This window comes from Rattus norvegicus, chromosome 10, assembly GCF_021556685.1.
Source record: "Rattus norvegicus strain SHRSP/BbbUtx chromosome 10, alternate assembly SHRSP_T2T, whole genome shotgun sequence".
Taxonomy (NCBI): Eukaryota; Metazoa; Chordata; class Mammalia; order Rodentia; family Muridae; genus Rattus; species Rattus norvegicus.
Window position 1 is genome coordinate 79,631,911 of NC_141543.1, and position 24,820 is coordinate 79,656,730.

Genomic DNA, 24,820 nt, shown 5'->3' on the forward strand with positions numbered 1-24,820 from the left:
CATCCTGGAAACCGAAATTGCAGGTGTTCATCCTTAACCCTGGTTTAGGTAGTGCTGAGCTTTGCACCAGGGCTCTGTGTGCGCTAAGAAAGCGCAGCATTCACTTAGCTGCCACCTAGTCTTGGCTAGAAGTCTGTGACGGTTAAGTGGAAAAAGATCACTGGAAAAGGCAGGGACAATAGGACATTCATTCTGAGACAAGGGGAGAAGCTCGACTGCAGGAAGGAAGGCTGTAGGCAGGTGACCGAGGTCTCAGGAAAGCCCACCAAGGCGGGCTGCTAATTCTGTGACCCCCACCCTGCCCTGGGTGGGGCCTCTTAGGATAAAGAGCAGGCAGGGGAGAGGGCTGTTCTCACCGTACCCAGGTAGTGTTCCGTGGCTTGAGTCGGGTGTCAAGAGGGCCGATTTCCTCAAAGTTTCCAAATCCAGTGCTAGAACCACCTGGACCACCCTGTGGAAGAAAAAGAAACAGACACTGACCAGAGAAAACGCAGCCAAACCCTGGCTGTTCTAACAGAAAGTGCGCAACCAGGAAAACAACAGGAACAGGGCCACAGTGCCCTACACAAAGGAGACATTGCAGCTGGATGAGGAGATGCACATCTGTAATCTCAGCCTTCGATGGGGATGAGGTAGCAAAATCAGGAGCTTGGGGTCATCATCCTGAGCTACAAAAAAAAAATAAAAGCCAAAGGATGTGGTTTTTTGTTTTTGTTTGTTTGTTTCCAGCTCCATGTTTTCTAGGAGCTTCTGTGCCCACCAAACTCCTGCAGGAGCCATGCAAGTCTCTCTTTGAAAGGACGGTGATGATTTTAGAGGTCCTAGGTGAGCTTCGCAGCGGTGGCACAACCTTTAACCCCAGCACTCGGAGGGCAGATCACTGAGTCTGAAGTCAGAGCAGAGGTGGGGTGGGCCGGCGGGCGGAGGAAGGTTCACAGGTGAACCTGCCTCATGGTTCTCTGGATTTAAACTTGGGCCTGACCTGGGGCTCATTAAACCTCTCATTTCAAAGATCAAAAGCTAGGATAGAGCAGGCTAGCTCTGGCCCTCTTAGTAACTGCAGGCTCCATCTGAACTAGACCTTGAGCTTTTTGACTCTTTCTACCCCTCAACGGAGAGCCGGAAGACTCTCCCCTCTGGCCCAGTGGATAAGCCTACCCTTTGTGTGTGCCACAGGTGACAAAGAAGTCTCAGGGTAGGAGCTTCTGACATCATGGGGTTTTGTTTGTTTGTTTGTTTATTTTCCGGAGCTGGGGACCGAACCCAGGGCCTTGCGATCGCTAGGCAAGCGCTCTACCACTGAGCTAAATCCCCAACCCCTGACATCATGGGGTTTTACATGGACACTAGAGAGGCAGAATTCTGAACTGAAGATGGGTACCGGGACCTCCAAACTGCAGAAGGCAAGTTCTGTGTGCTCTGATGGCTCGGATCGGGAGGGAAGGGAAGAAGCAAACAGGCGAAACAGGGCAAATAAGGTGGACTTGATGGGAAAAGGTCCTCTGGGAGACAGATGATCAGGAAAAAGAAAAAGAGGGTGTTTTTCTAGATGGATCTGGGAGACCCAGATGAGCTTGGGGCAGGGATGAGGAAAAGATTAGCAGCTGAGCCAGAGACAGGCCCAGGGTATACGGTCTCTCTCAGCATATAGGGAAGGGAGAGGGTAAAGGAAGAATTATATGGCACCGTGGAAGCCCAGGCAATCTGAAGAAAAGAGACTGACTGGGGTGTAGTGGCAGACACCCGTAAGCCCTGCACTGCACCCAAAGGAAAGAGAATTATTTATTGAGTTGAAGGCTCGTCTGGGCAAGACCCTGCCCCTCCCACATGGAGAGACAGACAAGTGGGAACAGGGCTGAGGGCCGGCTAGACAAGGCAACAGGCACTACCCGTGAAACATCCCTCATACTGCTTTGAACTGACACTAACCTCCTTGATAAAAAAAATGGAGGCTCGACTCCCTCGTAACATCACATGTTGAGATTTCCTAACACAGCGGCAGAAAGTTCACGAACCAGTTGGAGATAATTCATCCCAGAGCCACTAATAGCAACAAGAGGCAGGGCGCAACTGGATGTCCTCCCACGGGGAAGAGGGTGAGATGCCACATCTGCAGGATGAATCATGTGGCCACTTGGAAGAATCGCAAACCCCAGAAAGTGCTATGGCTCCTAAAAAAATACCAAGTACACAAAAGAGTGCACTCTCAAACGAAGGTGGGTCCCTTTCTTTCAAGGAGACTTATTGGTACAGGCTGGATAAAAACCGAAGTTGGGGGAGCACATCTGAGAATCTAGAAGCCTGGGCCACTGTGGGAGAATTTCTATCTCCCAATTCTGCTCCATCTTCCCGTGCTCCTTTCCCATTGGCTAGAAGCTGCTGGGAAGATCTCACTTTGCGAGCGTGTGCACGCGCACTCGTGAATGTGGAAGCCAGAGGTCACGGTAAGTGTCTGTCTCGATCTCTCTCCACCTTATTTTTTAAGGCAGGGTCTATCCATGAGCCTGGAGTTCATGAATTCTGCTACCTGGATGGCTAGTGAGCTCCAGGGTCCATCCTGTCTATACCTCCAGGGTGCTGCGGTTACAAACTGGCACCATTGATGAAACTTTTATATGAGTAAGGATATCTAAATTCAAACCCTCATACTTGCATAGCAAGCACTTTACAGACTGAGCTATGTGTGCCCCTGCTATTTGAATAGATTAATAATAGAAATTAATAATAGTAATAGCAATAATAATAATAATAATAATAATAATAATAAATGCACCACAAAAATCTTCATCCAGAAACCCTGGAAACAAGTGGTATATAGAAGGTTGAAGCTCAGGGCTACACGGTTCCTCTGAGAAAAGATAAATGTGTCAGTGAAATGAGCTGAAATGACTTGAAAATTAGCTTACTATCCCTGAAATAGATCACTATTCCACTCGTGACGTGACCTCAATTCTCAAAGAATGCCACTTGGTAAAGAAGTTACTGCGTGAGTCCTTGGAAGGCTGCTAACTAGATCTTCATATCTAAATGAACTGCTTCCTCCTTAACACATTTTATTCTTCTTCCTTGGGCTTGGGGGGTGGGGAGGAAAGAGCAGATGAGTGTTTTTAGTTACTAACCTTCCTACAGCGACTGAGACTGACTGACTCAGTTCGAGGGCTAACCTAACCAACAGCCACATACCAGACAACTTCCGGGGCCAGGCAGTTGCTAGTCTGCTTCCCCTCACCACACACACACACACACACACACACACACACACACACACACACACACTGCCCCGCCCCTGCAGATAAGGAAACGGCCTCTGTGCTCAAATGGAAGGCTAGCTTGCAACTTTTGTTTTTTGTTTCACTTTGTGTTTTGTAGTAGTAGGGACAGAACCCAGGGCCTTTTGCAGGGTAGGCAAACTCCCCGGGCAGAGCTGAATTCTGAGCCTATGAAATGCAATGTTTTTAAAACTGGTTTCTGGAAAGCCCAGAGAATGCTCTGGGGGTAGCAGGGGACAGAGAGGAAGTCACAAACCTAGGACTCAGCAGCTGCCCCGCCCCAGCATTGGCACTTCTGCTTTTTTGTCCCCTACACTGGCTTCATCTGAAGACTACAAAAACCATTCAAATCCCCCACTCAGCAGTGTGGCCCAGAGAAGGGAAGTGTCAGGTTATCGCTAATAGTGTAAGGGAAGGTGCTGGAAACCCAGGAGAAAGCCCGCCAGCAGGCTCAGGCTTTTCCACAACCAGGCATTCAGTACCAGCTGCCTGATCCGGGATGGACACACTGATTCCACTCCGGAACATTTTCCAGCGAGTGCTACCGGGCCTGAGCGGTATCCTCAGCCCCTAACAGGGCAGCTGTGAAGACCCTGCAGCAGGCTCACCCTCACAGCTGCTTGTTCTTACTTCAGCAACACCTCAAGTCTGCTGTGACAGACCCTGGGGCAGAGCCTCATCCATATCCCACAGAGGTGAGTCCCAGGGTGCCCTAATTACTGGTGAGACATCAGGAACTTCAAGTTTCCTCAGCCCCTCCCTAGAGACTAGTCTTCCTGGTGGGCGAGGCCACCATTGGTGCCATTTGAAGAATGCAGCAGGAGCTCTGCCTATCCTGCAGGATCTCTGTCTATCCCTAAAGAGATCACAGGACTTTTTTTTTAAACCTTCAACCCTACAGACAGAACTCAGAGTTAACATGCAAACACACTAGGGTAGGGCCTCACATTCATGCTAAGATACAAAAAGGCTGGCATGTTATACACACACACACACACACACACACACACACACACACACACGTATGTATGTATGTATGTATGTATGCATGCATGCAAAAAAAAAGTAATGAGAAAAGCCATAAATTTGAAAGAGAGCAAGGAGGGGTATATAGGAGGGTAAGGATGGAGAAACATAATTATAACTTCAAAATTTTTAAAAAATTGTTTATCTGGGAACTCGAAGTTGGGGCTCAGGACTGTGTGGAGAGGAAGAATGCAGGAAGGTTGGGGTACCTCAGCCTTTGGCTCAGGACTTTTCAAACACTTTCTGGCTGTAGGAAGCCAACTGTACCACAGACAGCGTTCGATAAGGGGCCTTGAAACTGTCGGGACCCAACAGAAAGAGTCCAGGGAGTAAGGGATGAGCCGTACACCTATAACTTCAGCACTCGGCAGGCCGAGGCAGGCTCGCTGAGCTCAGGGACCATTCTAGACTAAGATAGCTCCAAAAATGAATGAATGGAATTAAGACCAGAAAAGAGGCTTCCTTTGCTACACCCTTGCTTTAGGCCATTTCAGAAGCACGGGAACCCCCAGGACTGGCTGGACCAAAATGAGTCAGTCAGTTCTGAGCCGGAAGCTCTTGCAAACCAAGCAAAGAGGTCAAAGGAGACCTGACCTGGAAGCCAGGCAGAGAAGTTACTTTACCTGAAGCCACATGACCAGAGGCAGCTCTGAGAAGTTCTTGCAAGGGTTGGTGGCATAGTAGAGCCACCAGAACATGCGTGCATCCTCTCGAACAGTCACGTAATCCCATACTTCCTTGCCTTCTTGTTCCCGCCAGTTGAGGGCAGATCCTGAAAACGGGAGCTCAGAGTCATTTCCTGAGGAGTTCTGAAGTGGTAAAGATGATGGGGTAGAGCACTCCAGGTGAGTTCCAAGTTCGGTAGAGAAGGTCATTCAGGCTAGAGATGGCACTTTATGCTTTAGGTAATTATCTACTTCAGTACGCTGGGCCAACAAGGAAAAGAAAGATGCACACACAAAGAGAAGTCAGGCGAGCGTGTTTGTGTGCCCCTCTAATCCCAGCACCTGAGAAGCAGAGGCAGGTGGATATCTGTGAGTTCAGTGGGGCCAGTTGGTTACAGGTCTGCCAGGGCTACACAGTGAGAGCCTATAGCAAAATCACACAAACACACTCTCTCTCTCTCTCTCTCTCTCTCTCTCTCTCTCTCTCTCTCTCTCTCTCTCTCTCTCTCACACACACACACACACACATCACCATACAGTGCGTGTGAAGCTCAGTTGTGGAACCTTGGCCTGACTTGTGCCAAGCCCTGTGTTCAAGTGGGCAGATGGCATGGGGAATGGGTGGGTGAGAGAGTGGGAGGATCAGGAGCCACAGTGAGTTTGAGGTCAGCTGGGGCAACAAGAAACCCTATCTTAAAAAAATACTCATGAAAAAAAAAATAGGAGGAGAATGAAGATTAAGAAAATGGAAAAAGTGAAGCTGAGGAAACAGACCAGTCAGCAAAGTTCATCTTAAGGCCACACAGACCACAGCTCCATCTCTAGCTGTGTTTGTGCTTGAGATTCCAGGGCTTGAGATAGGGGCATCCTGGGGCTTGCTGGCCAGCCAGAATGGCCTACTTGGTGTTACAGGCCAGAGAAAATCATCTTCCAAAAAAAGAAAAAAGGTAGATAGTCCCTGAGAGACAACCCATGGGGTTCTCTTCTGACCTCCATATCTGCATGTGCACACACACACACACACACACACACACACACACAAAACACATGTACACACACATACACACATACCTGCACACAGGGTCGGGTGGGGCTGCACCTAAGGAAAAACAGGTTGAAAAATTACAGGTGTGGCTGTATCTATACGATAACATGAAATTAGAGTTCTCTTGAAAATGACTGATAAGGCTGAAGTCCCTCATAATCTAAGCCCTGGTATTTTTCTCCCTTCCCTGGTAGTAACTGTTAAAACGTAAGAGGTAAGGAGTGGGAAAAGACATATCTTTCATTTCCCAAGCATAAGTTGTAGGGCCAAATGAGTCCCAGTTTTCCAAAAGAGAAACTTGGATCTGCTATGCAGCTTAAGAGCAAAGGGCCAATGGGACCGACTGGAATTCTCACCTCATGACTTAAACCAGGAAATATTTTTCCTGAATTAAGACTGAAAATTGGGGGGGTGGGGGAGGTTTAGATGGCTCAGGAGATAAATGGGGCCACCAAGCCTTACAACTTAGTTCAGTTACTGGGAACCACAGTGTAGAACTGACTTCTCCATGTTGTCCTCTGACAACACACACACACACACACACACACACACACACACACCCTCTAACACTCACAAAACAAATAAAAAAAATCAAGAAAAAATTAAATTAAAAAAGGCTAGAAAGATGGCTCCGCTGGTAAGAGTACTCTCTCACTTTCTTGCTCATCCAGAGGACCTGGATGAATCAGAAACTTCACATGGCAGTTCACAACCTCTGTACCTTCAGTTCCCTGGGATCCAAAGTCCTCTTCTGACCTCCCAGGGCACAGGCATACAAGCAGTACACAGACAGACATGCAGGCAAAACAAAATAAAAATTGTGGTTGTTGTCGTTTTTTTTTTTTTTTTTTTGGTTTTTTTTTTTTTTTTTTTTTTTTTCCGGAGCTGGGGACCGAACCCAGGGCCTTGCACTTCCTAGGCAAGCGCTCTACCACTGAGCTAAATCCCCAGCCCCGGTTGTTGTCGTTTTTAAATAAAGTGAGAGTTAATCCCAGGACTTGGGAGGCGGAAGCAGGCAGATCTCTGAGTCTGAGGCCAGTGTAGTCTAAGGGGAGAGAGTTCCAGGACAGCCAAGGCAGAGAAACTCTGACTGGAAACCACTATCCCACCCCACCCCCCAAAAAAGAAAAGTGTCAATTTGCAAGTCATTCCACAAAACAAATTTGCTTTTGCCCAAAAACAGGCAGTGGAGTCAGCTGATACTTTGTTCTAAACCAGCAGAGGGGGCAGGCTTTGTTTCAAAGCGAGGATTTGAAGGGGTCTCTTTGGCCTCCAATCTCAGCTCCATCAAATGACCCTATAACGTCACTAGGCAGCCAACCACAGGAGGAGGAGGAGGTGGCCTTTAGACCCTGAAGTCTCACTCATCAGCAGTTTCCTGAAACCATACGTTTCTGTACAACCACTTCTTCCTCCGCGAAGAGGGCTCACTCAGCATCAGAAAAGGGGAGAAAAGGACACTTTGAATTAAGACATCAATGAAAATCGAGATGTTCAAAAGCAAAATAAATTTCGCAAGGGAAGAAGCGGGGAGGCGGGGGGGGGGGTAAGAAACGCGTTGACAAAAAAAGAAAAAAGCGAATGCATCAACAAATTCGAGAAGGAAGCACCCACCGTTGGTGCGTCTTTCCTGCGAACCTACCCGCGCTGAAGCCCAGCAAGAACGACAGTAGCAACAGCCACAGTCGGACGAGACAAATCCGCCGCGACAGCTCCATGATGAAAACCCCGCCTCAGCATCAGCAACAGGCAGGAGCCAAAGGCTAGCGCGTGACGGTGTGGGCGGGGCCTGGGCGGGGTCGGGGCGGAGCCTAAATGGGGCCTGAGGCTCGTAGTGTTTCGTACACCCTCTGCCGGCCATGTAGGAGTTGCAGAAAGGACACAGTTAATGTATCCTTTGACTTTGGTTACAAAGGAGTGGAGGATTGAAAAACCACAACTGGATAACTACCAAACCTTCAGTTCGACCCGACCAAAGGCTTAGTGTTTTATTTTGTATTTTGTAAGATCATTTTCTGTGTATTTATGTGTGTGAGTGCGTAGGGTTATGGAGGAGTGGGTTCTTCTGGAGCTAGCGTTACAGGGATTTGTAAGTGCCAGTGCGGATGCTGGGAACTGAACTTGGGTCCTCTGGAAAAGCAACAAGTGCTCTTAACTTACCGAGCCATCTCAGTAGTCCCAGGCCTAGAATTTTTTTTTTTTTTTTTTGGTTCTTTTTTTCGGAGCTGGGGACCGAACCCAGGGCCTTGCGCTTCCTAGGTAAGCGCTCTACCACTGAGCTAAATCCCCAGCCCCTAGAATTTTTTAAACTGCATCTGCAAAGATTAAGTCAGATTAAAGCATGAACCAGGTCATTTAAGACTAGATTCCATTTTCAGAAACCCATTACTCTGAAGTGGTGGCTTAGAGGTTAAGGGCATTGTTGCTCTTCAAGAGGACCCAAGTTTCTTTTCTTTTTCCTTTTTTTTTTTTTTACGGTGCTGGGGACCCCAAGTTTGGTTCCCAAGACCCACATGGTGCCCCACAACGATTCAGAACCCCACATCTTATGTTCCAGGGGATCTGGCACCTTCTGTCTCCCTCAGGCATATATACGATGCATATATAAGCCTGCAGGCAAAACTCTCACGTACATAAAACAAAGTGAATCTAAAATATTATTATTAAATCACATGTGTCATTAATATATTAGAAATTTATAAAAATATTACATATAACCTATAACTTTTGGTTATATATTTTAAACAGAGCAAAGAATGTACTTTTTCTCTCTCTTGATAACGTGGTCAACATCACTGTGTGGTAATATACTATCTTTTTTTAAAAATATTTATCTATGTCAGGTGTGTGGGTACACTGTTGCTGTCTTCAGACACAGGAGAAGAGGACATCGGATTCCATTACAGATGGTTGTGAACCACCATGTGACTGCTGGGAATTGAACTCAGGACCTCTGGAAGAGCAGTCAGTGCTCTTGACCACTGAGTCATATATCCAGCTGGATATACTATCTTCAAAGCAGTCATTTAAAAGAAGGTATCAAGGGCTTGTGGAGAGGAATGAAGAAAATGTGGACTGCAGAGGTGTGTGTATGTGTGTGTGTGTGTGTGTGTGTGTGAGAGAGAGAGAGAGATGTGTGTGGGTGTGTGTATATGTGTGTGGTATGTGGTATGTGTGTGGTCTGCCTGTCTGAAGATGATTTTTTATTTTATGGAATTTTTAGGGGTACTGACTCACCTCACAGAGCTAAGAAACAGCAAGAGCTATACGAAGGTGACTTTGTACTTTGTTTTAAGAGCCTAGATAACAAACTCACAAAACAAAGCAAGAGCAAAGTACGCACCCCTGACTCACATTTTCTTTTTCTTTTTTTTCTTTTTTTCGGAGCTGGGGACCGAACCCAGGGCCTTGCGCTTGCTAGGCAAGCGCTCTTCCACTGAGCTAAATCCCCAACCCCCTGACTCATATTTTCATCTCCCTCCCCCCATGCTTCCTATAAGTCAGAAATGTTTTTCTCTGCAGCCTGTAGATTTTCTAGCTTCTAGAAAGAGTGGCGAGTGTCCTGTGCTGATCCTGAGGGCTGTGTGGCCGAGAAGTGGGGAACCTGGTATCCACCTTTCTCCTGCTCCAATGTGGGTGGATCCAAGTGCCTCAAAAGTCTAGCCTTTAAGCGTGGCCCCTTGGGAAACATTGGTAAGATACAGAAGGTGTGAACACTGCTCAGAATGGAGGATGTACCTGTGTTGCAGAATATTCAATCACATTGTGACCCCCAAGATGGTGATATGGAAAACCTTGTTGTAGTGTGGCTCAGGTCTGGCACACACCTTTAACCCAGGAACTAAATGAAGTCAACCCTAGGTCGAGAGGCAGAGCAAGCAACAGAGAGTAAACAGGAATAAACAGAAAGGATGGTATTTAAGGTATTTAGGACAGTGTGGAGAAGGAGAAAGAGCCTTTCCTTCTGGGACATCAGTGGAGTAGGAAGGTCAGCTGGCTGCCTGCTCTTCCTCTTGACCTAGGGTTGACTTTATTTAGTTCCTGGGCTAAAGGTGTGCGCTAGGGCTGAGGCACAATGAGCTTTCACTACAGAGCCTGCCTCTGATTTGGTAAATCAGGTGGCTGGGATTTTTGTTTTTAAAACGTGTGGCTCAGGGCTGGAGAGATGGCTCAGGGCTGGAGTAAGCTCTTCCAGAGGTCCTGAGTTCAATTCCTAGCAACCACAACCATCTGTACTGGGACCCGATGTCCTCTTTTGGTGTGTCTGAAGACAGCTACAGTGTGCTCACTCACATACACTAAATAAATAAATCTTTTTTAAAAATCATTTTTAAAAAACCCATGGCTCATTCTCACTGGCCCTCTGGGGTCAATCCTTAGCACTATGTAATATAGGACATGCAATCTCAGGTAAAGAAGGATGGCCAGGCTCGCAAAGCCAGCTTGAGGTACCTGGTATCCTGGCTCAAAAACAATTAAATTACACTAAAACAGCTAACTATATAGCAAACACTGTCCTTCACTTTTCCATGGTCTTTATGGCCAGTACCAGCAGATGCAGTACTGTGAACCGTATTTTCAGAAGACCGCAGCAAGAGAATTCCCATGAGGTTTTCTCTAACCTGGGCTGCATAGCAAGACCTCCATCTGAAGCATAGATAAAATTAAAGTTTTTTTTTTTTTTTAAGATTTATATAGTATGTACAGTGTTCTGCCTGGATATATGCCTGTCCGCCAGAAGAGGGCGCAAAGATCCCACTACAGATGTTGTGAGCCAACCTGTGGTTGCTAGGAATTGAACTCAGGACCTCTGGAAGAGCAGTCAGCGCTCTTAACCTCTGCCACTGAGCCATCTCTCCAGCCCAAAATTAAAGTATTTATAGTGTGATATTAGTGGTAGAATATGAGTCACAGAGCGTTTGCAGCACAAAAAAAAATCAAATTTTCTCTACGTTTGAAATTTTTTTTAAATAAAATACAGGGAAGATTGGCTTTTAAAAATAGAGATTCAGGGGGCTGGGGATTTAGCTCAGTGGTAGAGCGCTTACCTAGGAAGCGCAAGGCCCTGGGTTTGGTCCCCAGCTCCGAAAAAAAGAAAGAAAAAAAAGGACCAAAAATAAAAAAATACAATTTCTAAAAATAGAGATTCAGGCTGGAGAGATGGCTCAGCAGTTAAGAACACTGACTGCTCTTCCAGAGATCATGAGTTCAATTCCCAGCAACCACATGGTGGCTCACAACCATCTGTAAAGAGATCTGATGCCCTCTTCTGGTGTATCTGAAGACAGCTACAGTGTACTTATATATAGTAAATGAATAAATCTTAAAAAAAATAAAAAATAAAAATAAAAATAGAGATTCTGGAGCTGAAGACATGACACTGTTTAAAAGCACTTGCTGCTCTTGCAGAAGACCAGGGTTCAATTCCCAGTACTCACATGGGGGGGTCACAACTGGCTAAAACTCCAGTTGCAGGGAATCAAATGCCCTCTTCTGGGATCCTCAGGCCCCAGGCACACATGTGGGACACAAATGTAGATACAGGGACAACACATAAAAAAAAAAAAAAAATCAAGTCTCCAGTCCAGGCAGAGGCAAATAGTAAATGTGATTGACAAAGGTCACAAGAGAAAAATATCAAGATAAACTAGTCTAGAGATGATGATTTGCACAAAGGACTTGCACCCACAAGGACTAGAGGGTGTGTGGGGCTCTGGTCTTCCTCTGTGGCTTTGCAGAAGGTTGCAGAATGGGCCTTTCAAAATTGCATGCTTTTTATTGGCTTATTCCAAGCGGCACTTTAAGCAGTTGGGCATGTACCCCAGGTGACCCGAAAGATGAATGATGATGGGCTACCAGATGCAGAGGTGGCTCGAAGCCCTATTTGTCAACTTCAGCACCTAAATCCGAGTTGTTACAGGTGTGATAGCAGGAATCATAATTTACCTCTAGATTTAGGTACATCCACATTCATTTTAGTTGTTGCATTTCCAGATCCCAATAAGAGTAAACCAGAACCCAGAGCCTACTGAGTTCATTGCAGCTTGTGTATACACAATAGCCAGGATGAAACCTAGAGCGAGATTTTTGAAAAACAAAACAATATCCCAGCCATTTGATTTTACCAAATGAAGACTCGGAAGCCAGACTCTGTGGTGAAAGCACCCACCTGGCCTTCCTACTTCACTGACTTCCCAGAAGGGAAAACCTCTTTCTCCTCTCCCACGCTGTCTTCAATGCCTTTCAACTCAAAGACCCTCCTTTCTGTTCACTTATGCTCACTCTCTGTCAGCCGGGTGCTTCCTCTGCCTCTTGACCAAGGGTTGGTTTTATATAGCTCTTGGGTTAAATGTGTGGGCTAGGCCTGAGCCACAATGAGAAACAGGATCTTTCAGGTCACAATCTTAAGGTTCACAATATGATTGAATGTCCTGCAACATTTCTTCCTTTTTGACTAAAATAAAAGACTCTTTCTTTAACATTAATAAACTCTAGACTGTCTGGTAAGAATTGCATTCCCAAAGTCCAGTCCATTTGTATTTAGCAACCTTGGATAAAGTACTCTGTTATCTGTCCTGTCTCGGCCAGTTCACATTTCTGTACCTAAATTATATATCTGGCATTGTTCCACCTCAACACAACTTTTTAGACCTTAAACCATTTTCTTAAATCCTAAACAATGTAAGCTTAACTGTGAGACTGTAACTATCTAGTTTTCCACCTCATCAGAGCTGAGGTTAATAAGTATTACGGGAAGTGCAAAGCCAGCAGCTTCCAAAACTGTAGAGATGACAGTCTCCTGACCGCCTGAACAGTCCCCCACGATTCCTCGGCAACATGGGAGCAGCCATGTCTTCAGCTACTGTCCCAGAATATCTGACAGATTTTCCAGGGAAGCAGGAATTATGGAGGGGCTTTTCTACCTTGTGCTGGCAGAATTCCTCAGTCCACTTTCTTTGTGGGCTGCCTGTCTTCAGCTTGGACAGCAAACAGTCAGCAGTTGAAGCAAGGGCTGGTTCTTGCCACATTTGAAGTGAACTCCATAAGGAGATTCTGTGACGCTCTTTGAAGTAGTGTGGGGGTGGTGCCAAGAGCTGACAGGTCTCACTGTCACAAAAGTCCTAAGTTAATAAGGTACCTTTAAATGCCATATTCTACAGATCTCTGATGTTTTAGAAGACCATCCTAACTAGCTCAGTATATTTGAAAAGGCAAATGTTACTTGTCTCTAGCTATTCATTATCTGATTGACTCTGAAAACATCGGTGACTGACCAAACTAGTACCTAATAAAACCACAAGTTTGATTGGTTACTTCCCTGCATTTCTTAATTATCCTAAACAAGACGCAATGGTAGTTTTCAAAAGGATTACACCTTTACGTTGCCTTTTTAAGAATTACAAATTACATAGGTACAATACCTTGAAAAGGGTTGATACTGAGCCCTGGAGAGATGGCTCAGTTGTTAAAGGCACTGACTGCTCTTCCTAGAGGTCCTGAGTCCAACTCCCATAAACCGCATTACAGATTTCATCTGTAATGGAATCCAATGGCCTCTTCTGGTTTGTCTGAAGACAGCTACAGTGTACTCGTATACATAAAATAAATAAATAAATAAATAAAATAATAAATAAATAAAATAATAATAATAAAATAAATAAAAGAGGATGAGTATTATAACATTTTGGATTATTAACATTCTTCAGTGTCAACCATAAAACACCAGTGAACTCATACACAAGTGCAGGAAGGGCTGCCCGGTGGTCAGCTCTGACTCAAGCTATGTTAGAAATAGCAGTTCATGTTGACCTTTGATTTGATGGGACCTACATAAGGCTTTGTTGAATTCCTTAAAATTAGCAAACGTTGGGCTGGGGAGATATTGGCTCAGGGGTTAAGAGCACTGACTGCTCTTCCACAGGTCCTGAGTTCAATTCCCAGCAACCATATAGTGGTTACCAACCATCTGTAATGGGATCTAATGCCCTCTTCTGGTGTGTCTGAAGACAGGAACAGTGCACTCACATACATTAAATAAATAAAAAATCTCTTAAAAAAAAGATTAGCAAACATCATACAGCCCACTCGGAACATATAGACCAAACAGGTTATATGTCAGTATGCCTTTGAGCCAAGCCATTTCTCTGTGTCAGTGAATAGCAGGCATGTTACAGCAACAATAGGAAAAAACAGTCCCACACGGAACAAAATGGCTGCAGCTATGCTGGTGTGTTTGGGGGTGGAGGTCAGACCATAACAGTCACATAGTATGTTGTAACCAAAATAACCTTAATTTTGTATCAATATACAGAAATCTGTGCCAATGTAACAAAATATAATCTTAATTATGCATCAACATACAAGGATCTGGAAGAGTAGATTCAATAACTTCCCCTTTTCCCTAGTATTCCTATCTATCCTCTCCCTTTCCCAGTAGAACTAATTACAATGATGAAGCTATTTCTGACAACTACTCCACAATGTCCAGCTTGGCTGTATTTGGCAGTCTTAGGATTAAGTATTTTTGAGTTCAAAGTTCTGTAGAATGGTCTTTTCAGTCTCATAGGAACTTAGCAATGCCCTGAGTAGCTTGTAGTCCAGAGCTGAGCTTTGAGTGGTCTTTGTCAGCTCAGAGAAAATGCTGGCTAGGTAGAGCATTGCAGTCACCCCAGAGGTGTCTACTGTTAGTGCAGAACCTGGCTGTGAGATGCCAAATCTTTTTTTTTTTTTCTTTTTCGGTTCTTTTTTTCGGAGCTGGGGACCGAACCCAGGACCTTGCGCTTCCTAGGCAAGCGCTCTACCACTGAGCTAAATCCCCAACCCCTATGCCAAATCTTTTAACTTCAGACTCCATTTTAGAGAACCTGACCAAAGTTTGAACTCAGGTAACTAACAGGCTGGTACCGAGCATTACTTTCCAAGTTGTCCCCCAACAAAGCCTGAGCCTAGCTCTAGTCTCTAGGCTAAACCCCAACAAGACCAAAGTTTCCAGGTTACACCCTCCACAAGACCACTGTCTCCAGGTTATTCCCCCACAAACTTGCACCCCATGTTACAAGCCCATCCCCTGCCTAACGACCACCACTGCAGAGGGGAGCAGAAGTTAAGTTTATGATGTGACTCCCAGCATCAGCCAACTATGTGAAAGGCCACAGCAGCTTTCCAATGAGAGGCTTGCACACTGACTCCTTGCTTACTGCTTACTATAAAGCCTCGCCCCATAGACAACCAGGGCTCACCCACCACCAAAACTGCCCCGGTGGTGGTACGTTGGGGGAGGGGGCGAGGGAGATGGAATAGAATAAAGACTCTGCTATGAGTTGCATAGGATGTGATACTGTCTTTTTTGGGGATCACTAACATTTCCATGGCACTACAGCCGCAGAAGAGGCACAGGGCAGTTTAGCTCAGTGGTAGGTACCCTTACTAAAGTACATGTGGATTCATCCTGGTTTCCCGCCCCGTCATCCTCTTGGAAACAATTTAGCCAATTTATTCTTGGGAAGCATTTAGGGACAAGCTCTCTTCATGATGCATCCTTCTTCAGGAGTTTAACTTGTTCAGTAGTTTCCGGACTCCTTACTTGGAGGCCTCATTCTCAAGGAAAGATCAGAACAAAACCCTACCCAGACTGGTTGTTTCTTTCCTAGGGCAATCTTTTTTTTTTTTTTTTTTTTGTTGTTGTTGTTGTTAGAGGGGAGTTGGGGAAGGATGGAAAAAATATTATGTGTTAATTCAAATTTAAAATTCTTTCAAAATGTTGAAACTACATATACCTTAGAGGATATATTTTTTCAAGGGTTATGTGTATGTGTTTTTAGAACAAAAAAGGACATTCGCTTTGAATTTCAGCATGACTTTTGCTTTTGTAGGCAAGGGTTAAATTTCACTCCTTGTAATTCCTATGTTCCTGCCTCTGCCTCCCAAGTGCTGGGATTAAGGGTGTGAACCACCACCACCTTGTCCACTGTGACTCTAGAGTCTAGATACCAACTAACTTGAGATCTGCCTGTCTCTGGTGGGATTACAGGCATGGCCTACCACAGCCCTGCTCAAATATTTTCTCTTAGCTCCAAATCACTTCAGCTCTTACAGATTTAGAAAACAAACTTCAACTATAGTAACCCTTGAATTTACTTCAAACATTGTAAATCTCTTCCCTGTGTTTTACTACATCCATTGTAAGAAAATTCAAAGGGTGGTGTCCAACAGGATAATTAACTATGTTAAAGGTAGAGCAGCTGCTGGTGCCATTGAAACCTGTCCTATCCTGTCCTGCTTAAGGACAAACTGGACAGTCTGCTAGTGTTCTTGATAATAGCTTTTTTTTTGGTTCTTTTTTTCGGAGTGGGGGACCAAACCCAGGGCCCTGCACTCTTCCACTGAGCTAAATCCCCAACCCCTTTGATAATAGCTTTTAATATTTTCTTCAGAAACCTTATTTATTCTATGGTTTGTACGTTTTGCAAATTACTGTTAATAAGGTTTCAACCTGTCCTCTCTGCCAGTCCCCAGCAGAGGTCCTCAAGGAGAGGTTATTAGGATATGGGGGAAGGGAACCTGTTCAGCAATAGTTTTTTGGGGGCAAACTAAAACTTCTCTCTCAGCACTTTAGCCCCATATTAAAAGCAGAATGTGATGGCCCACTAGGCACGCAGAAACCACACACAAACTGGCAGTCACTGTCCAGGCCTCTCAGGAGGGACACACAAAGAGATGGCCAGGTTTCCAAAGAAATGACCAGCTGTTGTAGGAACATAGGAGCAGATCTGCAGCCAGATTCTCTCAACAGCAGAGTTACAAGTTGAGCTCAACAAGTCCATGAAAGGCAAACCAATACATGCCTGTCATTTGCAAAGAATACCTAGCAAATCAAACCAATGCTCTGTGCTCATCTCCCACTGACTGGGAGGTCATATTTATGCTCCATCATGGGTCCTGTCATGTATCAGGTCCAGCAAGGCATCCTTTCACCTGTGTCCCCAGAAAAACATTTGATATAACTTCTCAAAGGACCTATAAGTTTCTACTTCAGTGGTTTCTGAGATTGGAGGAATGTTCATCTCTTTCCCACTGATGCCACAAATCACATCCCCATAGATTCATGGCTCTATTAACCACACATGACTTTAAGTTACCTATTTCCCCTTCTAGCCCCTTACACCTGACCCATTTGGCCCTTTACTTTAGCTGGCACAGTTGTAGACCCTAGAACCTAATTTCTACCTCCTGAAGAGGCCAATCCAGACGCCAAGACTTTGGTGAAATTGTGACATCGGCTCCTGTAGCTCTTAAACCCTCCATTTCTATTTTATTGTTTTGTATTTTCTGCTCAGTCAGGTCTCTGATCCTTTAGTTTGCCCAAATATTCGTTACCTAGTCTCTCCTGAATTTGGAATTGTCGGTTTATGTACTGAAGCTGTTCTGACCTTGAACACATTGAGCATAGAGAATGTGGGGCTGTGCTACCAGACAGGCATGAGGACTGGTAAGGCTGAGTGAGCTCAGACCCTGGGAATCTGAGATTTGAGAACTGCCAGAGCAGGGCCACTTTCTATTGTCTCTGTCCCTGCTCTGGACCACAAACCAGGACACCCAACCCAGAGGACCCCAAGGGGCACCCATCTGTAGCACAGCATGGGAGTTCTTCTCCATGCTAATGAGGCATCCAGATAGGTTTAACCTGTCAGCCACTGACCTTCCCTTCCTGGGTATTCTCACTCCCTTACCCTGAGAGAGATTTAACCCCTGACTCGCCCCAATAAAGTATGTGCCCATATCTCCTCAGCAAATAGCAGTGTGAACAAGAAATGCCTGTCTCAGGAGAGCTACTTCATTGAAGAATGCCTCAGGGAAGGCCTTCACTGAAGCACAACAATAAGACTTTTCTCTCATGCCTTCCATACTGGGCACTGGCTCCCAATCAGACCAGACCCTCCTCTTCTCAGCCTCTGCCTCCCTCTTCCTCCATGGTAAACAGACACCCCATCCCTGACTTCCTCTCCAGAAGACACCATCAATGCCTCAGTACCCAGAGAGGAAGGCTGAGAACCACATCACTCCATCCAGACCCCTCTCCTACTGCCCTTCCAGTCCTGCCTGTATCAGGGCCTGCCATCCAGAAGGGAAACCTCCGCTGTGGACTTCCTACTTTGGGCTTTGTTATATCAGCCGTGGTGGTGGCTGCTGGACACCTCCAGCAGAAGGCGAATGCCGTGTGACATCAGAGCAGTGTTTATTATTTTTTAATGAAGTTTATTATTCTTTTTTAATGTAGAAAGACAGCCATATCTTTATGGGGAATGAATACCTAGGACGTGGGCCTGGGACCCTCACTCTGGCTGTCTAAGTAGGTCATTTTTCACCACACCTTCAATTAGTGGACAAGATAAGGGGTGGGTATGCAGGAGTTGAAAGGCGTCTTCTCTGAAGGCCAGGGTCACGAGGGCTGGGTCCTCAGGCTTTGCTACACGGCTAGTGAAGCCACAGTCACGCAGAGTTTTGCTCTCATCAAGGAGCTGGTCATCCTTGAACAGCAGCTGCTCCTCGGGAGGCCTCTTCAGGATGCCCTGGATAATGCGCTTCAGCTCTAAGACCGTGCTCGACTCCTGGGCCTCAGCGAAGATGGTGGTCTTCTCACGCCTGATCATAAGAAACACTTCCATCCCTGCGGCTACTTCTGGCTTGATGCACCAGACCTGAGCAGTGAGAACAAGCAGTGAATCTTTTTTTTTTTTTTTTTTTTTGGAGCTGGGGACCGAACCCAGGGCCTTGCGCTTCCTAGGTAAGCGCTCTACCACTGAGCTAAATCCCCAGCCCCTAGGCAGTGAATCTTAATTGCTCTGGGGCTGAGTTTCTCTGACCCTGACAGGGATTGATTAAATTCAATTGATACCACGGCCTGCAGGAGGCCCCTCAGGGTGTCAATCTGAATTCATTAGCCTACTCCTGGACTTTGCCACACCTTATGCATACTGCAAAGGCTGAGCTTTCTTTTGGATATCTAGAAAAATATTGTTTCCAGGAGTGCCTCGCCTAAATCCCTTTTCAAGTGACCTTGCCACCACAGTTAAGACTTCTGACAGTTTGCTTTTTCTTAAGACCTTTAGAAATTACTTCCATCTGGTTAACATCATCAAGTATGAGATCCAATATCTCTAATCCATTCCTCTATTCTTCCAGATGGTGCCTTTAAAGGTCTGATCACCCTTTTGCATTCTGAATTAGCCTTGTCTAAAGCCTAGGGTTCAATTACTATCTTTCTGACTTCTGAATCTGATGATTCTATTTACAGTTAGGTTCAATGTTTCAATTAATATTTCAGACTTCTGAATCTGATATAATTCTGTTTACAGTTGAAGTCAATCTTTGCATAGAAATCAGGGAAGGCTGCTTTGGGGCCTTGTGTGGTTTTAGTAAATGACTCAGACCTTTCTTGGGTCTTCACCCTCATCTCAAGCATTTAAAGCTACTAAATGACATGGCACCAAGATATCAGCATCAAATCCAAGCTGCTTTTGTCACTTAGCATTTTGAGCTTTCCCTAGCAAGCCATCTACAATACATCCATGCCTCTAGCCTGATTTTGTTTTCCATGGCCCCTAGCTTCCTTTTACTACCACGTTCACCACTGTAACTGAGGACCATCTTCTAACATTGGGGTGTCTAATCTTTCCTGACTTTGGGGACAAGTCTCTTCTGACTTGATCATGAATTTAATATCTGCTTCACAAGGGGTGCATGCAAACTATAGGAAACAATCTATTCCTTAAGTCTCTTCACATCAAATTCATATTTTTTCATAACCTTGGGGGTGCCTGCTGTCTCCCGGTATGCATTCTATATAGTAACTGCAAAACTAAACTTGGTTTGCTAGTGACCTTGGGCCAGCCCCTCTCAGTTCCGTGATGTGACTTGTAGCATGGTAGGCTCTTGCTGTGTCTGACTTTTTCCTAGGTGTTTCTAAGGCTTGTCTAAATTTCTTTGTCTGTGTCCTAATATTTTTCTTATTCTCATTTTAAGTCTAATTTTCCTTCTACAGCTTGTATCTTATTACCCACTGTTTTTGAGCAGGTACAGAAGCCATTATGGCTAATAAGAATAATGTATAAAAATATCAACAATAATCATCTGTTTTCAGCCAACTGTACTTGAGTATTTAGCCTTTCATTTTCTGCTTCTATTTTCAAGGCATCTGGAGTAGCACAGTGCAGGATCCTAAAGCCTACTACCTTCATGCTACTTCCCATCCTTAACTCCCTCCACTTCCAGGGTGACTTACCAAATCTGATGGCTTCTCAGGTTCTCCTCAAGGGAAGTGGTCTCACTGTCCCTGGGGCCTTGGCAGAAGTTTGAAGCCCAGATGTTTAAAGCCAAAATGCCCAGCGTTCAGATTTTGCCAGTGAAGATTCAGGAGCCAGATGCTGGAGTAAAAGCCTGCTAGCTCAGAGAGGGAAAGTAAGCACCCAGGTGACCTTCCTACTCCACTCAAGTCTCAGAAGCAAACAACTCCTTCTGCTTCCCCATGCTGTCTTAAATACCCTTCAATTCAAAGACCCGGGTTGACTTTCTTTAGCCCTTGGATTAAAGGTGTGTGCTAGAGCTGAGCCACAGGGAGAGACAGGGTTTTTCAACTCACAATCTCAGAGCTCACAATGGGAACAGATATCCTGTGAGAGCAAGGCACTTCTCCCACCAGCCCCAGTTAAAAGGGATCTGCCCTCCTTATCCCTTGTGTGGGCGGGCACTTATCCTCTGTTCAACTCTAGTTCCTCAACATCCACTTTGCCTTTATCTGTTTCTTTTTTTCTTTTTCTTTTCTTTATTTTTTTTTCCGGAGCTGGGGACCGAACCCAGGGCCTTGTGCTTGCTAGGTAAGTGCTCTACCACTGAGCCAAATCCCCAACCCCTATCTGTTTCTTTCTTTTTTTTTTTTTTTTTTTTTTAGCTGGGGACTGAACCCAGGGCCTTGCGCTTGCTAGGCAAGCACTTTGCCACTGAGCTAAATCCCCAACCCCCCCCCCCATCTGTTTCTTAATAAAGTAGCCAGGCGGCAGCGGGATGCCTCTCAGTGGTGTAGTGCTTGTCTGGTCTGTAAGAAGCCCCATGTTCACTCTCTGGCCTTCCAAAACAAGCAATTGGTGTTGCCAAATCCTTGCACAGAGTCTAGTAGTGTATCCTAACACCTATGCCAGACAGACATGCTGCACACACACATTCACACACTCACAGATGAGCACACATAACATGAATCTAAACATACCTTCCAGTGTGTGGGGAGGGCAGCAGGAATAATGTTGTGAAGTGGAAACTTCTGGTGTCTTAGGAATGTCAGTTATGTCAAATGATGGTTTGCTTAGGCACACAGGTGAGAGGACATTTTCCTGAAGCAGACATAGGTGAAAGGACCTTTTGCTGGGGCAGATGGTTATGAGCCACCACCCTTTGGGTGCAGGGAATCAAACCTGTGTCCTTGAAAGAGCACTGACACTTGTTTGAAATCCAGATCCAATCCCAATTTTATCTATTGATAATGTAATATTATAATAGGCAACTCTCAAATTTCAAATATGTGTCCGAAAATGTCTAGAACCAGCCCATGGTCTTTACCTTTCTTCTAATATTAGATGGATTACCAGACGAATCCATGATTGAATTAGAGTAAATGGTCCCATTAAAGAAAGAGAAGGGTCTCTGTGACTTCTCTATTTGATTAATTTTCCAAGGTAGTTTCCACAGTCTCCATGTTCTCTGTCCCACAAGGTCTAAAAGCTTGAGGCAAGGCGGCTTGGCCAGGCTGGGATATAGGCAAGCAAAGGTGGGTCAGGAACACAGGCCCAATACAGCTTCCCAGTCTCCATTGTCAGGGCACCCAGCAAGCTCATGGTCAGCATCATTCTTCGTCCCTGCATCAGAATGGCTCACCAATTGCTCTGGCAACCAACATGCTCCTTCAGTGTCTTGGAGGACAGCACACACACACACACACACACACACACACTCTCACAGACACACACACACACACACACACACACACACACACACACACACACACTGTCTTCCCCATATTCATATCTGATTGGAACCGTTTCATAGAGACAAAGTGTAACTTGTCTTTTGGATAGTGACTTTGAGTTATGCCTGGAAAGGTTGCACATGCAATGGGCCAAAAATCAGTTCTCTGCCATAACCCATTTAATTGCTGTTTGAAATAAGGAATAAACATTTCGTCAGGTTGAGGCATCATCTGACCAATCCAGCTCACTAATCAACAGGGTACCCAGGAAGGTTGTGAGGTTTAAAGAAAAGAAGATACATTAGGCAGCATTATAGCATAACCCAAGCCAGTGGTGAGGCAGGTTTTTTTTTTCCCAATTTTTTTCTAAAAGTGTCTGCTTTTGTACCATTCTAGGTACATGAAAAGAATAGGTCAGTTCTAGATAAAAAACAAAGTACTCCAGGAACAAACAGGGCAATAAACAAAAGTCCCATGATTACTGTATTCCTGTATTCAGGAATCATGATCAAGATCAAGATACAGAGAACATCCATTCCTCAGCTGTGTTCATCTTGAGCCTACTCCCTTGTTCCAGCCCAAAGACAAATTTTTGCCTGAGCCTATATGCTTCTTTTAGGAGAAATCTAAAAATCCTTGCCAAACTCCTGGAAGTGACCCCAAGTGCTCTCCAGAAGCCAGGAATAACATTGCAGAAACATCTGCATCGTTTGGAAAGTCAGTTATGTCTCATGATGATTTGCTGGGTCGCACAGGTGAAAGGATTCTTTGGCCTTCCAGAGCAAGCAACCAGCTGACAGGGAGGAAACTTAAGTGAACAGAAAGCAGGGTCTTTGAGTTGAAGGGTATTTAAGAGGGCATGGGGAAGCAGAAGGAGCTGTTTGTTTCTGAGAAGTGAGTGGAGTTGGACGGTCAGCTGGGTGCTTCCTCCATATCTCTGAACTAGCAGGATTTCGCCCCAGCATCTGGCTCATAAATTTTCATTGTTAAAAAATCTAACCACTGGGGGGTTTGGTTTTAAAATATTTGGACTCTCTAACTTCTGCCAAGGCCCCAGGGACACTGAGACCACTTCCCTTGAGAAGAACCTCAGAAGCCATCAGATTTGGTAAGTCACCCTGGACATCCTCATGGAGGGAGTTAAGGATGGGAAGTAACTGGAACGTAGGTGTTAGGATCCTGTACTATGCTATTCCAGATGCCTTGAAAATAGCAGCAGAGGGTGAGAAGCTAAATACTCGAATCTGGTTGGATCAAAACAGCTGATTATTATGGTGTTGGTATTTCTATACAGTATTCTTACCAGTCATAGTGGTCTTTTGCCTGCTCATAAGCAATGGGTGATAAGATACAAGTTGTAAAAGAAAAGGACTCAAAAGGAGAATAAGAAAAATATATTAGGACACAGACAAAGAAATTTAGACAAGCCTTAGAAGGACCTAGGAAAAAGTCAGTCACAGACACAGATTTTAGGCAGGAGCCTGCCATGCTGCCAGACACATCATGACACTGAAAGGAGCTGGCCCAAGGTCATTAGAAAACCAACTTTAGTTTTGCAGTTAATATATAGAATGCATACCAGGAGACAGCAGGCACCCCCAAGGTTATGAAAAAATATGAATTTGATGTGAAAAGACTTAAGGAATTGATTGTTTCCTATAGTTTGCATGCACCCCTTGTGAAGCAGATATTAAATTCATGATCAAGTCAGAAGAGACTTGTCCACCAAGACAGGAAAGATTAGACACCCCAATGTTAGAAGATGGTCCTCAGTTATAGTGGTGAACATGGTAGAAAAAGGAAGCTAGGGGCCATGGAAAACAAAATCAGGCTAGAGGCATGGATGTATTGTAGATCGCTTGCTGGGGGAAGCTCAAAATGCTAAGTGACAAAAGCAGCTTGGATTTGATGCTGATACCTTGGTGCCATGTCATTTAGCAGCTTTAAATGCTTGAGATGAGGGTGAAGACCCAAGAAAGGTCTGAGTCATTTACTAAAACCACACAAGGCCCCAAAGCAGCCTTCCCTGATTTCTATGCAAAGATTGACTTCAACTGTAAACAGAATTATATCAGATTCAGAAGTCTGAAATATTAATTGAAACATTGAACCTAACTGTAAATAGAATCATCAGATTCAGAAGTCAGAAAAATAGTAATTGAATCCTAGGCTTTAGACAAGGCTAATTCAGAATGCAAAAGGGTGATCAGACCTTTAAAGGCACCATCTGGAAGAATAGAGGAATGGATTAGAGATATTGGATCTCATACTTGATGCTGTTAACCAGATGGAAGTAATTTCTAAAGGTCTTAAGAAAAAGCAAACTGGGGGTTGGGGATTTAGCTCAGTGGTAGAGCGCTTGCCTAGGAAGCGCAAGGCCCTGGGTTCGGTCCCCAGCTCCGAGAAAAAAAAAAAAAAAAGCAAACTGTCAGAAGTCTTAACTGTGGTGGCAAGGTCATTTGAAAAGGGATTTTAGGCGAGGCATTTTTTTTTTTTCTCCCCGGAGCTGGGGACCGAACCCAGGGCCTTGCGCTTCCTAGGCAAGGGCTCTACCACTGAGCTAAATCCCCAATCCCTAGGCGAGGCACTCCTGGAAACAATGTTTTTCTAGATATCCAAAAGAAAGCTCAGCCTTTGCAGTATGCATAAGGTGTGACCAAGTGAGGAGTAGGCTAATGAATTCAGATTGACACCCTGAGGGGCCTCCTGCAGGCCCTGGTATCAGTTGAATTTAATCAATCCCTGTCAGGGTCAGAGAAACTCAGCCCCAGAGCAATTAAGATTCACTGCCTGTTCTCAC

The 24,820-nt window shown here is 45.0% G+C and overlaps 1 protein-coding gene and 1 long non-coding RNA gene across 3 annotated transcripts in view; both read right to left on the reverse strand.

Annotated features, from left to right (window-relative positions):
• Nucleotides 1–7,743, reverse strand: part of Scpep1 (serine carboxypeptidase 1) — a 29,497-nt gene extending 21,754 nt beyond the window's left edge. The window contains exons 1-3 of one of the 2 annotated variants that reach the window (XM_087569335.1): nt 7,648–7,743; nt 4,919–5,067; nt 362–451 (exon numbers count right to left, since the gene is read on the reverse strand). In XM_087569335.1, the coding sequence (XP_087425461.1) occupies nt 362–451; nt 4,919–5,067; nt 7,648–7,723 (315 nt within the window). In that variant the 5' untranslated portion in view covers nt 7,724–7,743. 2 annotated transcript variants of the gene reach the window in all.
• Nucleotides 5,169–6,788, reverse strand: LOC148003033 (uncharacterized). Its single transcript, XR_015631930.1, has 3 exons — nt 6,727–6,788; nt 6,032–6,059; nt 5,169–5,221 (listed from the first exon to the last, which is right to left on the reverse strand). It is a non-coding gene; the product is annotated as an uncharacterized LOC148003033 (long non-coding RNA).